This window comes from Mustelus asterias, chromosome 10, assembly GCF_964213995.1.
Source record: "Mustelus asterias chromosome 10, sMusAst1.hap1.1, whole genome shotgun sequence".
NCBI classification, from domain to species: domain Eukaryota; kingdom Metazoa; phylum Chordata; class Chondrichthyes; order Carcharhiniformes; family Triakidae; genus Mustelus; species Mustelus asterias.
The window spans coordinates 92,164,346-92,179,063 of record NC_135810.1 but is presented as its reverse complement, the minus strand read 5'-3'; the positions used below and the strand labels follow the sequence as shown (position 1 = coordinate 92,179,063).

General features: G+C 41.8%; 1 protein-coding gene across 5 annotated transcripts in view; it reads right to left on the bottom strand.

The window, feature by feature from the left end:
* The window catches only part of LOC144499767 (microtubule-associated tumor suppressor candidate 2-like), a 489,039-nt gene that overhangs the window by 229,905 nt on the left and 244,416 nt on the right, over positions 1-14,718 (bottom strand). For all 5 annotated transcript variants that reach the window (XM_078222202.1, XM_078222205.1, XM_078222206.1 and 2 more), the window contains one exon: positions 9,213-9,419. In XM_078222202.1, the coding sequence (XP_078078328.1) occupies positions 9,213-9,419 (207 nt within the window). The remainder of the gene's footprint in view (positions 1-9,212; positions 9,420-14,718) is intronic.

Below are 14,718 nucleotides of genomic sequence, written 5' to 3'. Positions count from 1 at the left end.
CAGAGCTTAAAAATAGGCACAGAAAATCGCAGTGAAATGCTGAAAGGGTTGAGACAATACTCAAGTAAACCACATGTGGGTGCAAGAGAAGCAGAGAGCTTTCCAGAAGTCTCAAAAATGTATCTTCTTGGAAATTCCAGCACATTACAACAGCAGGTGACAATGTGGATCAACTGCTGGCTGTGAATGAAGGATAGTTATCTAATATAACACAAAAGAAGCAAATCCAGCAAAAAAGAAAGGGAATAAGACAAGAAATGTTTGTATTAAATTGGGACTGGAAGACTTAAAAAACAAGATTCAATCGTTAATGAACCAACCTATTCGAGAATTGAACAAATATCTGAGGTACCACAAAGATACAAAGAGGCTTTGAAAGATACAGAAAGTTTGAATATCGAGAAGAATAGAATAAGCCAAAATCTGAATCATGTGCAGATTCAGTATATATATGTCTCGAAAAGCACAAAGAGGAAATAACGACTCTCAATTCCACTGTTGACAAATTGATGCAGGCGCAACAGTAGGCACAAAAGGTACTCAAGGAAGTCACTGCTTTGAAATACTGCTTGAATAGCCAATACATGGAAAATGTGAGGAAATTTTTAAAATGTTCAAAATTCCTTCAGAAAAAACTGTGTTGGAACTATCAGCAGCGACAAAGCACTGAAGCACAGAATTAGATGGCCAGATCTGAACAAGCAAATAAACAGTTGAAAAATAGTCCTTCAAGATCAAATGTAAAAGGAATGCATAATCCTCAGTCCACCATTGTCAGCATGGTTTTATGAAGGAAAAGTCATGCTTGACAAGCTTAAGTTCTTTGAGGACGTAACCAGCAAAGTGGATAGTGGGGAGCATATGGATGTGGATATCTGGACTTCCAGAAATCGTTTGACAAGGTGCTGCATAAAAGACTGATCCAGAAGGTGAGATCGCAGGGGATTGGGGGCAGAGTACTAAATTGGATTGAGGATTGGCTGACTGACAGAAAACAAAAAGGTCAGGATAAATGGCTGGCAAAATGTAACTAGCAGGGTGCCGCAGGGGTCAGTCCTCAGATCTCACCTGTTTACAGTCTATATAAATGATCTGCAAGCAGGTTCAGAGTGTAACATAGCAAAATTTGTGGATGATACTAAAATAGGTGGAAAAGCAGGCAGTGAAGATGATATAAAGATTCTTCAGAATATGGGGAACAGGTGAGCAGGTGGATTTGAGACCCGAGAGAGATCAGCCATGATCTGACTGAATGGTGGAGCAAGCTCGAAGGGCTGAATTTGCCTATTTTCTGTTCCTATGTTCCTCAGCAGCATGAAGAAATGAAGACTGCCTTGCACACCAGAATGGAAGAACAGCAAACAAAGTCGAGGCAACTCTATTGAATTACAAGAAAACTCAAGACGAAGCAACTGAGCTTCACAAAGAAAAGGACATTCACACATTACAAGGATTCCTCAGCTCAAAGTTTGTTCCTCTGTAAAATCATGAAGAGAAACAAATGAATTTAATGTCACTCTGAAAGAACTGAAAACCAGTTAGCAGAGGAGACTCAACAGATGTTCTATATTCCAGGAGGAAGCCAAGAGGTACAAGAGAGAATGCAGAGCCGAATATCAAGGAACTAGAAGAAAAAGCACTGGATACCCTCAAGCTTACTGAGAACCATTAGGTTGCTGAAAAATGAAATAGCTGACATAAAAATCAAGAACCTAGGATGGCAAGATAAAGTAGAAAATCTCACAAGGAGCACGAAGAGTCTCAGGAACAATTAGCAGAAGTAAAATTAAAGAAAGTGAGCTTGAAGGATAGCATGCAGGAAGCAGGCTCTGTTTAGAAAACAATGGTCAGTGCCACAAAACCAACTTCATGGATGGAACATGAGTTTGCTAATGAAAAATTAGAGCTTGATGAACTTCAAGTATCTATTAAGTAGCGTGAAATATGCATGGAACAGGATAAATAATTGCTGATGAATCAGCAATTCCTTAGCAGCACATCAGTTGAATGCTGAATTTACAACCAAAACGTCTTGAATTTCGACCCAATATGAAGAACATGAAAGATTGGATGCGCAGAATGGAAGAGCATATCCTGACTCTAAAAGCAGTATAGCAAAAATCTAAGAAACAGATTGAGGACTTAATAAATGAATTGAAAGAGCCTAAACAGCAGTCAGTGATCATGGAAGAAATATTCCAAAAGGAACTGAAGACCCAGCAGAAGTTGCTAAGCTTGTATAAGGATTTTACAGGTAACTTTGAAACAAAGACTGCCACGTGAGAAAAGATTGGACAGGTTGGGTCTGTACTCCTTGGAGTTCAGAAAAATGAGAGGTGATACAATTAAAACACATAAGATTCTGAGGGAGTTAGACAGGGTAAATATTGGGAAGGTATTTCCACTCATGGGAGAATGTAGGACCAGAGGGCATAGTCGCAGAGTAAGGGGGTGCTCATTTAAGATGGATTTGAGGAAGAGTGGTGAATATTTGGAATTCTTTACCCCAGGAAGCTGTGGAAGTCAAGTCCTTGAATATTTTCAAGGCTAAGATCAGTTTTTAATCAGTGTTGGAATTAAGGGTTACAGAGAGAAGGCAGGGAGATGGACTTAGTGAGTGTTAGATCGGCCAAGATCTTATTAAATGGTGGAGCAGACTCAAAGGGCTGAATGGCCTACTCCTGTTCCTATTTCTGATGGTCTTAAAGACAACTGCACTCACCGGAATAGTTGCTAAGCCTGAATGAAAAGATTCATAAGCTTGGGAAAGGTTTGGAAAATAAGACTGTAAACAAATATTTTGCTAAAATTGTGAAACAAGTGGGAACGAAGGTTCCATTTTTGAAACATCAACTTCCAGGAAGATTATGGCAAACCCCACAGAAGAAATTTGAAGTTCACTCTCGGAAAGAACAGGACAAATCCAGGGTGCCTAAACAAACCCCAATGGCTTGTCGATAAAAATAAATGCAACTCGAAGGAGCACAAAAAAACAAATCAACTGGAGAAGACCAAGTGCCAGAAATACAGAGTACCATAATTTCAATGCCAAACTGAACACTGAATAAATTGTCATTAAAAACTTAAATGTTTAACCATACAAGCCTCCGTACCTCGCAGTGAGACACCAAACATGCTTGCAACAACTATCTTAGGAAGCTTGTACTGGTCTTTGGAGAATTTGTAATACATTGCTGGATACGGAATTGTAAATGAGTGAACTGATCAAGATATTTTAAAGCTTGTTCATACTTGGCAGATAAAGTAAGGGAATTAGCATTTGAGGAATAGTTCTTCCCCTTAAAATTTGAGCTAAACTGATTGAAATGAAATCAAGAAAACAAATCTTCTGAGGATGTGGAACAAACTGTCTGGACATCCTTGGATGAAAAATCAACCAAGATGTTTAAAGGAGAGATATAAACACAAATATTAAGGGTGTTGGAGCAAATGTAAATAATTGGGATTAAAAAGGCAGAGCTTTCATGATGAACAAAATGGTGAAGAGGGCTCAATGGAGCAAATGGACCATTATAATGCTTAGATTTTTATGGGAGGCTATAAACAGAACCTATGCAAATTGTCTCCCAGGCTACTCCAATGCACTTTTCAGATAGCTGCTAGATAACCTGTCATGATGATGTGATTTGTGTATGAGTGATATCTATCTGTAATTTCATTGGCTGATCAAACATATATTGAACTGTAAAAAAAAACCAAGCAAAGACACCGAGTTAAGATGGCAGCCACATGTCACCTGATGTCTGGCACTACCAGTTGACCAGTTTTCTGGAAGGTTCCAACGTGGAATATCATTAAGCTATGCCCAGACTTCTCTATGGAATTTCACACCTGCTGACGTCAAGGCCTACTTCAAAAGGTTTGCTAAAACTGTACTGGACATGACATTTGTAGTTCTATAAGGCTCTCTCTCAAATAGAGACAGAGGCCGGAATTTTACCTGCATACCCGCCTGAGGCTCGTAAGATCGCGTTCGAGGCCAATGGAGAATGCCGTTCTGCGAGCCTCACCTGTCCCGATTTCGGGGCAGGCGTGCCAGTAAAACCAGGGCCAGAAAGTCTACCAGGACAATAGCGGTATGGAAAGATATTTTTCCTATACCTTCAAGATTAATAACAAATCATTCAAAATCTAATGACTAGGGCAATATAAGCTATGGGACAATAGCCACAGTCTGTCCAGACATCAGCTAAGCAAATACCTTCTCAAATCATTATGGGAAAATAGATCATAAGAATAGAGTAGGCATTTTTGAAATTGCTTTTTACGTTACGCAAACTGCTATGGAATAGCCAGGAAAACTGGTCAGTGGGGAGGTAATACTCTCTCTCTCTCCCCTTTTGTCCCAAGACATGACCCTAAACGTGTTACAGTTTAAAAATCAAGCATAGAGATAGTGAATTTCCATCAAAAGTAACCTCAGGTGCAAAAATCATTTCAAGATCATATGGAGGAAACTCTTCCGCAGTCACAGATGCCGGTAAAGGACTCAAACAGTGAACTCTCTTTTTAAAAATCTTTTGTCATTGAATTTTAACTTGACTAAGAAAGCAACTACATGTTGTATAACTTGTAACTTTGTATGCTTATGTATGTGTGTGCGTTGTGAACGTCAGGTGTGAATATACCTTCTTAAATATTTTTATATCTGTATCTGGGTGGGTTTTTAACTCAATAGAAACAAACTCCTTTTGTTTTAAATTCAAGAGAGTCTGCCAGACTAGTTTCTTTGTAATCAGCATGTAAACGATTACACAGACATTGAGTAAATCCTTTTATCCTTACAAATTCACAAAAGGCTTTGTTGAAGTGGGGGTTGCAGTACAGGGGAGTGAGTCATTTTTACCCCTCCTCATGTGGCCATGAGGAACCTCAGAAACTGCCAAATGTAAATCACCTCATCCTCTCCTCCCAACTCATCCTCTTGCCGGAATTCCCCAGAAACCCGTGTTGACATTCGCCACAACCCCCACGCAGAACCTTACAAGGGCAGCTCAACTTGAGAGCCAAGGAAGCAGCGCTTAGTTGTAGCCGTCTCTATGAGCAGAGTATCAGTCTTTTAATATTTTTGTGCACTGTACAAGCCTGTATAAGATCTCCTTGCTGTGATTTCTTTTCAATGCCTGTGCTGCCACCAGGTGTCATTCTACATTCACAGAGATAATGTCATTCTCTACACGCTGCATAATAAAGCAGCTCATGCAAGGGAACAGTCAGAAATAATTGGGCTACGTGTTTAAAGAAGGGACCTACATTTATATTGTGCCTTTCACATACCCAAGATGTCCCAAAATACTTCATAGTCATTATTTTTTGAGCAGTCACCATCAGTTTTAAGGCAAATGCGAGAGCTCATTTGTGCACTTTGCAGTGCTGTAATATATTTTCACAGATAAAGAACCAGATCAGTTACTACACTTAAATGTCTAGTTACATTAACTATTACAAGATTCCTCTCCAGCAACATGCCTCTTTTGAAATAATGTAGAGTACATAACATAATGGTGATTATACCTCAAGTAAAAGGAGATTAATATAAATAATAAATACTTCTAATAGAACTTCCAGTTTGGTCCCATTGGTAATGCTTCCCCCTTTCAGCGACAGAGTTTTAGATTCACGCCTCACACATAAGCTAGCACAGTACAGACAGAGTGCTACAGTTCTGGGAACGTTGGTGTCCGGGTGAATAGTTAAACTGAGGCTATCTATTTATTTAAGCAGAGGTGCGGCACAGTGGCACAGCGGTTAGCACTGCTGCCTCACAGCGCCTGGGACCCAGATTCAATTCTGGCCTCCGGTGACTGTCTATGTGGAATTTGCACATTCTCCTTGTGTCTGCGTGGGTTTCCTCTGGGTGCTCCAGTTTCCTCCCACAGTCTAAAGATGTGTGAGTTAGGTTGATTGGCCATGCTAAATTGCCCCTTAGTGTCAGGAGGACTAGCTAGGGTAAATACGTAGGGTTATGGGGATAGGACCTGGGTGGGACTGTGGTCGGTGCAGACTTGATGGCCCAAATGACCTCATTTGTACTGTAGGAGTCTGTGATTCTGAAAGATGTAATATCATTATTCACAGAAGAGATGGAGGGGAGGATGGGGGAGTTCTGCTGGGACCCTTGACAATATTTCTCCTTGAAGCAATGTAAGAACAAATGAGTTGATTGTTCATTTCATTTTTTCGTTGTTTGTGGAACTGTGCAATTTGCAAAAATTGGCTTCAGTTCAGATGTAGTTGGTTGCTTGTGAAGCAGTTTGGAATTATCTTGAGGATGATAAGATGCTAAAATCTTGCTTTTATATTTTTCAGTATCAGTGACTTAGATTTAAATAAAGAGGACATGATTTGCAATTTTCAGATGAGACAAGAAATGACCTTGTGATTAATAGTGAGGAAGAAAAGTGTAGACTGCAGGAATATATCAATGGACTAGTCAGGTGGTCAGAAAAGTAATGATTCAAATTAAATACAGGCAGATGTGAGGTAATGCATTTGGGGAGAGAAGACATGGCAAATAATTACAAAATAAATGCTTTTAAAAAATTATTTCACAGGGTGAGGGCATCGCTGGATAGGCCAGCATTTATTGCCCATCCCTAATTGCCAATGAAAAGGTTGTAGTGAGCTACCTTCATAAAGCGCTGCAGTCCATGTGATGTAGGAATACCCACAACGCCGTTAGGGAAGGAGTTTCAGGATTTTGACCCAGCAGTGGTATATTTTCAACTCAGGATGGTGTGTGGTTTGGAGGAGAATCTGCAGCTGGTGGTGTTCCCATGCATTTGTTGCCCTCATCCTTCTAGATGGTAGAGGTCGTGGGTTTGGAATATGCTGTCAAAGGAGCCTTGGTGAGTTGCTGCAGTGCATCTTGTAGATGATATACATTGCTGCCACTGCTCATCGGTGGTGGAGCGAGTGAATTTTGAAGGTGGTGGATGGAGTATCAATCAAATGGGCTGTTGTGTCCTGGAAGGTATCAAGTTTTAGTGTTGGAGCTGCATTCATCCAGACAAGTAGACAGTATTCGATGACATTCCTGACTTGCGCTTTGTAGATGATAGGCAGGCTTTGGGTAGTCGGTAGATTGATGGAGTGGTAACTGGTCAGGTTGAATTTGTCTGGTGTTTATATACAGGACTTACCTGGGCAATTTTCCACATTGCTAGGTAGATGTCAATGTTGTAGGTGTACTGGGATAGCTTGGTTAGGACTGCGGCTGGCACAAGTCTTCAGTACTATTGCCAGAATATTGTCAAGGCCCATAGCCTTTGCAGTGCCTTCGGCTGATTCTTGATATCACGTGGAGTGAACTGAACTGGCTGAAGAATGGCATCAGTGATATTGGGATTTCTGGAGGAGGCTGAGATGGATCGTCCACCCAGAACATCTTGCTGAAGGTGGTTGCAGATACTTCAGCCTTATCGTTTGCACTGATGTGCTGAACTCTCCCATCATTGAGCTTGGGGATATTTGTGGAGCCTCCTCCTCCACTGAGTTGTTTAATTGTCCACCACCATTCACAACTGTATGTGGCAGGACTGCAGAGCTTAGATCTGATCCATTGGTTGTGGGATCACTTAACTCTGTATATTTCATGCTCTTTGGCATGCCTGGGATGTAGCCTTAACAGGTTGACACATTATTTTGAGTTATGCCTGATATTGCTCCTGGCATGCTCTCCTACACTCTTCATTGAACCACAACTGATCTTCCAGCTTGATGTTAATGGTAAAATGGGGATATGCTGGGCCGAGGATACAGACAGTGGTTGAATATAATACTGCTTCTTCGGATGGCTCATGGCACTTCATAGATGCCCAGTTTTGAACTGCTAAATCTGCTCAAAATCTATCCCATTTTGCACGGCAGCAGTACCACACAACAATGGAGGGTATTGAGAATACAGTATGTGAAGACAGGACTTTGCCTCCACAAGGATTGTCTGGTGGCCAGTCCTATCATGGACAAATACATCAGTGGCAGGCAAATTGGTGAGGACAAGATCATGTAGGTTTATCTTTCTTGTTGGCCCCTCACCACCTGCTGCAGACCTAGTCTAGCAGCTGTGTCCTATAGGACTCGGCCATCTTGGTCAGTAGTGGGGCTATTGGTGACAGACACTGAAACCTGGTCATGCCTCTCCCAACTTCCTGTTGTCCAATAGAAACAACTTAATTTCTGAAAGTCTATTGGTGAACGGCAACTCTGGAACCAAGTGGTGAGAGCTGGGTTGAGGGCAAGAAGAGAGAGGTACATTGATTATTAGTAGCAACTCACCAGCTTCAGAAGCTATACTTTACTAAAGCAAATCAGAGATTAAAAATCATTTACACCTGGAGTTCACAGTCAGCTTTTATAGATCAAGCGTGTTTCGGAAACGGGAAAAAATGACTTTCCTCGATTTATTTTCTTGTTTTTGTTGGGAATGGATGGATTAATTCTGAAGACGTAGTTAAATTGTTACCTTTTCATCAGCTGACAGCAGTTTTGAGTGAGCATTGATACAAGCATGAGAGCTTAACGTGTGAAGCTGTTTCAATTGTTTGAGCTCACGGCAGGCATAGTGTCATTCAGCCCATTGTAAAGTAGTATTTAACCTTCAAATTTGATTTACTTTCAAACATTTTTGCCTGCCAAAGGTCTTCCACCATTAAAGATTACTCAGCCTGAGCCCGTACTTTCATGCCTGAAGGTATGCACAGAGTCGCTTCATGGCTAAACACAGCATGTTCCTCAGTGATGCATAATCAACAGTCTAACTTAACTCTTGTGGCTGCACCATGCATTTCATGGATATTAGCCTGAGACTAGAGATGTAGTATAACTGTAGGCACAGACTTTTCGTTTCAACACAGCGTCTATTATAAAGCAACTGAATCTTGTCTCTAAAATCTTACATGTGGTGATATTTCGTAATAACCTGAACATTCATTTAGAACATTTGTCTCCAAAAGGCTATGTTACATGGCGGGCAGGGAATGTTTTCTTTTAAATGTGATGTGACAAAGTGTTAGATGCTGAGCTTGTATGCCCTGCAGCGATTCAATTTAATTAATCACCTCTGTGTATAACACTTCCCCCACTAATGTTCAGATCAGCTATTCTGAATTCATAAAGGTTTTAAGTAGGTGATGAAAGAAATAGGGAACACTTTCCTCCATCAAGTGAGAAATCAATAAATGATAGCTTACGATTCGCAGCTTTGCTGTGGTCACTGTGAACACTGTCATTTGATTGGTTGCTGGAGACTGATGACACACTGGAGCTTCTGACAAATCCAAAAGCCACGAGTTTAGCTGCTGGTAATCGGGAGTAACCAGGAGGGCGGAGTCCCGAATGCCCAGGCTTGGGCAGGTTTGATCTTTGGACAATTGGGATGGTATTTTTCTTCTGTTCCACTGAAATATAGGGGGAAGAAAGTAACATTCATGAACTATAACCCACATATCTAATTCTTAAAAAAAAACTCACAAAAAGCCCATAGATTGAATATCTCTGGAAGGTGACAGCTTGTTGTAATCATGTCAAGTTTGCCAGTTTGGACATAGTTACTCATTGTTTGGGCACTCCTTGAATAAATAAATCATGACATTATGAAAATGTGACAAATTGAAACAGTTCTATGATTACTTTTTAATGATAGTAATTACATGCCAACCATTCAATACTAATTGAACAGTAATGATTTATGTAACTCGGAATTAAGTGGTATTCCCAGGTTTTCACAAAACCCATGCACAGCCAAACAAATAAGTAATTACCAAATGCCTCAATATATCTTCATTACAATGCAGACATGTTCCATTCCACACCTATCTCAAATTTCATAAAATCTGGAAAGCTCATTTCATGCCCTCCTCAGGATATCCCAAAACATTTCTCAGCCAGTGAAACACTTTAGAAATGTAGTCACTGTTGTAATGTGGGAAAATACAGTAAGTCAATTTGCGAAAAGCAAGGTCCCCCAAAATAATTTAATACCTTATTTAAAAGACACCATATTGATGGTGAAGCATCATTGATGGTATACCACGCAGAAGTGTCAGCCTCCATTAAATATGCAAGTCTTTGACATGAACCTCAAACTTGGGCAACAGAGTTTTCAATGAATTAAGTTTATAGAGTGGGGTGATGGGAGGGTGCCCATGCCAACACTGGAACAGTCAAGTGTGGAGGCAACAACAGCATGGGTGAGCATTGCAGCAGCAGATGGTTTGTGGCACAGAGACAGGCAATACAATATAGGTGTTTTTTATGAAACCAAAAACTCAGCTCAGGATTAAATCAGACAGAGGTTGGTAATAGCAGTGATGAAGGAGGTAAGTGGAATCGGTTGCTACAGAACGGAATCTGTAGTTGCTCCATAGACAAGGCCTCACCCTGGTGTTTAATTTAATACGAGTGTTGGGGGCGGAGGGGATTTTCAGTTCATACAGGACTAGATGTTCTCTTTCCATGCCTATATTCATTGTTGTTGTCTGTCCCTTGATTTGAGAATGGTGTCTACTCAGGATCATGTATTTCTGTCCTTGGGTCCTCATGTGATCGGACAAGCTTACCCACAGATCTCTGGGTACATGAGACACACCAATAGCAAGCTGTCAATCTTCACCAGGATGTATTGCAGACCAGCCCTGCTATGGTCCAAACATTGGAAGCTGCAGCTGAGAGACTTTCTGCCTTTCTTATTTGCTTCCTAGTGAATTCTTTGCTGAAAGTTACCAGCACTGTGTGGCAGGGCCGCAGACCAGGTTTGGAGCAGGTAACTCATATCGGGTGGCACAGTAGCACAGTGGTTATCACTGCTGCTTCACAGCTCCCTGGGGCCTAGACTCACATCACATCATCCACACATTTTCAGTATGTGAGACCAGAAGAAGAAAGAACATAGCTAATAAAGCTTAGAAAAGAATTGGCCCTAGTCAAGCACCCTGAGCCATACCTGCTGTTATCTGAACACTTTCAGCTATGGTTTCTGATACACTTTAATCTCCTCATTGGAAAAGTGGATTTTTCAGGAGGGAAGAAATCCATGTTTTTAAAAACTGAAGAAAATGCGTAACATGGATTCCAAGGGTTATACTCCACAAAAGCATTAGGAGTTTAAGGGGGTAGAATTATAAGCTAAGAAATCATAAACAAAACCCCATTTAAGGAATTACTTTTCCATTTCTAGATCCGTAAATTGACTGCTATCTGGCGAAGGAAATAAGCACTCTAATCAACAATAAAGATAGCAACCATGAAAATCGATTGACGATTTCATGAGGATGGAATTGGAGTTATGGGGCTGAAGTAGAAAAGAGTGATAAAATGGCCAGCCAGCTGCTTCTCTGAGCAAAAATTCAGAAAAAAACTGAAGTAGGGAAGGCAACTATATTTTTCCTTTACTGGATGTCATGTACTGGTGATGGATTAGAGCAGAAAATAATCTGCAGCAATAAGCAGGCCCAGTCTGGGCGGCACAGTGGCACAGTGGTTAGCACTGCTGCCTCACAGCGCCAGGGACCCAGGTTTAATTCTGGCCTCGGGTCACTGTCTGTGCGGAGTCTATATGTTCTCCCTATATCAGCGTTGGTTTGCTCCGGGTGCTCTGGTCTCCTCCCTCAAAGATGCGCCGGTTAGGTTGATTGGCCTTGCTAAATTGCCCCTTAGTGTCAGGGGGATTAGGAGTGTAAATATGTGGGGTTACAGGGATAGGACCTGGGTGGGATTGTTGTTGGTGCTGGCTCGATGGGCCGAATGGTCTCCTTCTGCAATGTAGATTCTATGATTCCATGATTCTAGTCATCAAAGGGTTTTCCATGCAACCTCTCACCCTGAAGTAATTCATTGCTAAGATCAAAAGTTTGGAGACAAGGGCAAGATATAGTCTTCAGCTGGCTCATCCTTCTTGATGCCAGGTTCCTCTACGAGCACAGGGCGATTCTCAACAAGAAATCCCCGGTAGCCACAAGCAAATCCCCGACGCGTGAAAGCCATGCGACTCCCAGTTAATCCCTGAGACACCACTAAACTGAGGTGCACTCAAGGTGAATTGATATCAAGTGGCGCATTAAGGAGTCCATTTGACATTCTGTTGTGAACAGGTGGGTTTCCTGCATGGGGCCCTTCCCACCTCTGACCTAATCGCAGGAGGTTTTCCTGCCTCTGGGAGACTGATGCATGGGCTCTCCCACAACAGGATCCAGGCGCCATGTTTCCCGCTGTAAAAGGCTGTATTACATTCTGCACACTTACTGCAGTCAGTGAGGAAGTCAGCAATCCACTGAGCAGAATATCAGATCCATTTAACTTCTCAATGACACCAATATGAACAAGCGTGCCAAATACCTTTGTAATCTGGTGTAATAATGGTGGTCCCCAGCTTATCAGCATTTGTACAAAGGAAGTTCACAATATGAACTAGACAGTGGGTTTCAGATCTTCTAGTCCAGCTACCAAACAGATGACAGTCAAGTCGTGGATATTAGACTATTTGAATGAAAGACCAGTCCCTAATAAATATGTAAACATATTCTGTATATCCTGGAGTCAATGGGCTAAATCCTACCAAAACATAGCAGAATGTTTCTGGCAAGAAATCCGACATGACTCTCTCCAGATCCTAAGAGAATCTGCCAAAAAATATCAAGGGGGCGTGTTTCATACCATCATGGGGAGGTGGGTCTTGTGCCCCCGCCGGACAGTGAGCGCGGGTTCAAGATCACCCCATAGAGTTTTACAGCATAGAAAGAGACCCGTCTAGCCATCGTGTTTGCACAGGCCATTAAGCTCCTATCTATTCTAATCCCATTTTCCAGCACTTGGTCCACAGCTTTGTATGCTATGGTGTTTCAAGTGCTCATCTAAATGCTTCTTAAATGTGAGGGTTTCTGCCTCTATCACCCTTTCAGGCAGAGAGTTCCAGATTCACACCATCCTCTGGATTAAAATGATCTTCCTCAAATTCCCTTGAAATCTCCTGCCCTTTAACTTAAATCTAAGTTCCCTGGTTATAGAGCCATAGACGTTTACAGCATGGAAACAGGCCCTTCGGCCCAACTTGTCCATGCCGTCCTTTTTTTTAAAAATCCCTAAACTAATCCCAATTTCCTGCATTTGGCCCATATCCCTCTATACCCATCATACCCATGTAACTATCTAAATGCTTTTTAAAAGATAAAATTGTACCCGCCTTTACTACTACCTCTGGCAGCTTGTTCCAGACACTCACCACCCTCTGTGTGAAAAAATTGCCCCACTGGACACTTTTGTATCTCTCCCGTCTTACCTTAAACCTATGCCCTCTAGTTTTAGACTCCCCTACCTTTGGGAAAAGATATTGACTATCTACCTTGTCTATGCCCCTCATTATTTTATAGACCTCTATAAGGTCATCCCTCAGCCTCCTACGCTCCAGAGAAAAAAGTCACAGGCTATTCAGCCTCTCCTTATAACTCAAACCATCAAGTCCCGGTAGCATCCCAGTAAATCTTTTCTGCACACTTTCTAGTTTAATAATATCCTTTCTATAATAGGGTGACCAGAATTGCACACAGTATTCCAAGTGTGGCCTTACCAATGTCTTGTACAACTTCACCAAGACATCCCAACTCCTGTATTCAATGTTCTGACTGCTGAAGCCAAGCATGCTGAATGCCTTCTTCACCACTCTGTCCACTCGTGACTCCACTTTCAAGGAGCTATGAACATGTACCCCGAGATCTCTTTGTTCTGTAACTCTCCCCAATGCCCTACCATTAACTGAGTAAGTCCAGTGGTTATGCACCCCTCTACTAAGGGAAAAGATTTCTTCCTATCTACACTATCTATGTCCATCATAATGCGTACACCTCAATCAGCTTTGTACAGCTCCCGCAGCTTTCTTAGCTGTGTGTGGCCAAATTCCCCTCCAACTCCATTTTCATGTTTGCTGATGACACCACCTTCGGGTCTCAAACAATAATGAGCCGGAGTACAGGAAAGAGAGAGGGAATCAGGCAAAATAGTGCAATGACAATATTCCCTCCCTCAATGTCAGTAAAACAAAGCAGATAGTCATCGACTTCAGGGAGCGTAGTGGAGAACATGCCCCTGTCTACATCAACGGGGATGAAATGGAAATGGTCAAGAGCTTCAAGTTTCTAGGTGTCCAGATCACCAACAATCTGTCCTGGTCCCTCCATGCTGACGCTATAGTTAAGAAAGACCACCAACGCCTCTACTTTCTCAGAAGACTAAGGAAATTTGACATGTCCGCTCAGCCTATCACCAACTTTTACAGATGCACCATAGAAAGCATCCTTTCTGGATGTATCACAGCTTGGTATGGCTCCTGCTCTGCCCAAGACCACAAGAAACTATGAAAGGTTGTGAACGAAGCTTAGTCCATCACGCAAACCTGCCTCCCTTTTATTGACTCTGTCTACACTTTTTACTGCCTTGGAAAAGCAGCTAACATAATCAAGGACCCCACACACCCCGACATACTCTCTTCCACCTTCTTCCATTGGGAAAAAGATCCAAAAGTGTGAGATCACGGACCAACTGACTCAAGAACAGCTTCTTCCCTGCTGACATCAGACTTTTGAATGGACCTACCTTACATCAAGTTGATTTTTATCTGCACCCTAGCTATAACTGTAATGCTATATTCTGCACCCTCTCCTTTCTTTCTCCCCTATGTGCTCTATGAACAGTATGCTTTGTCTGTAT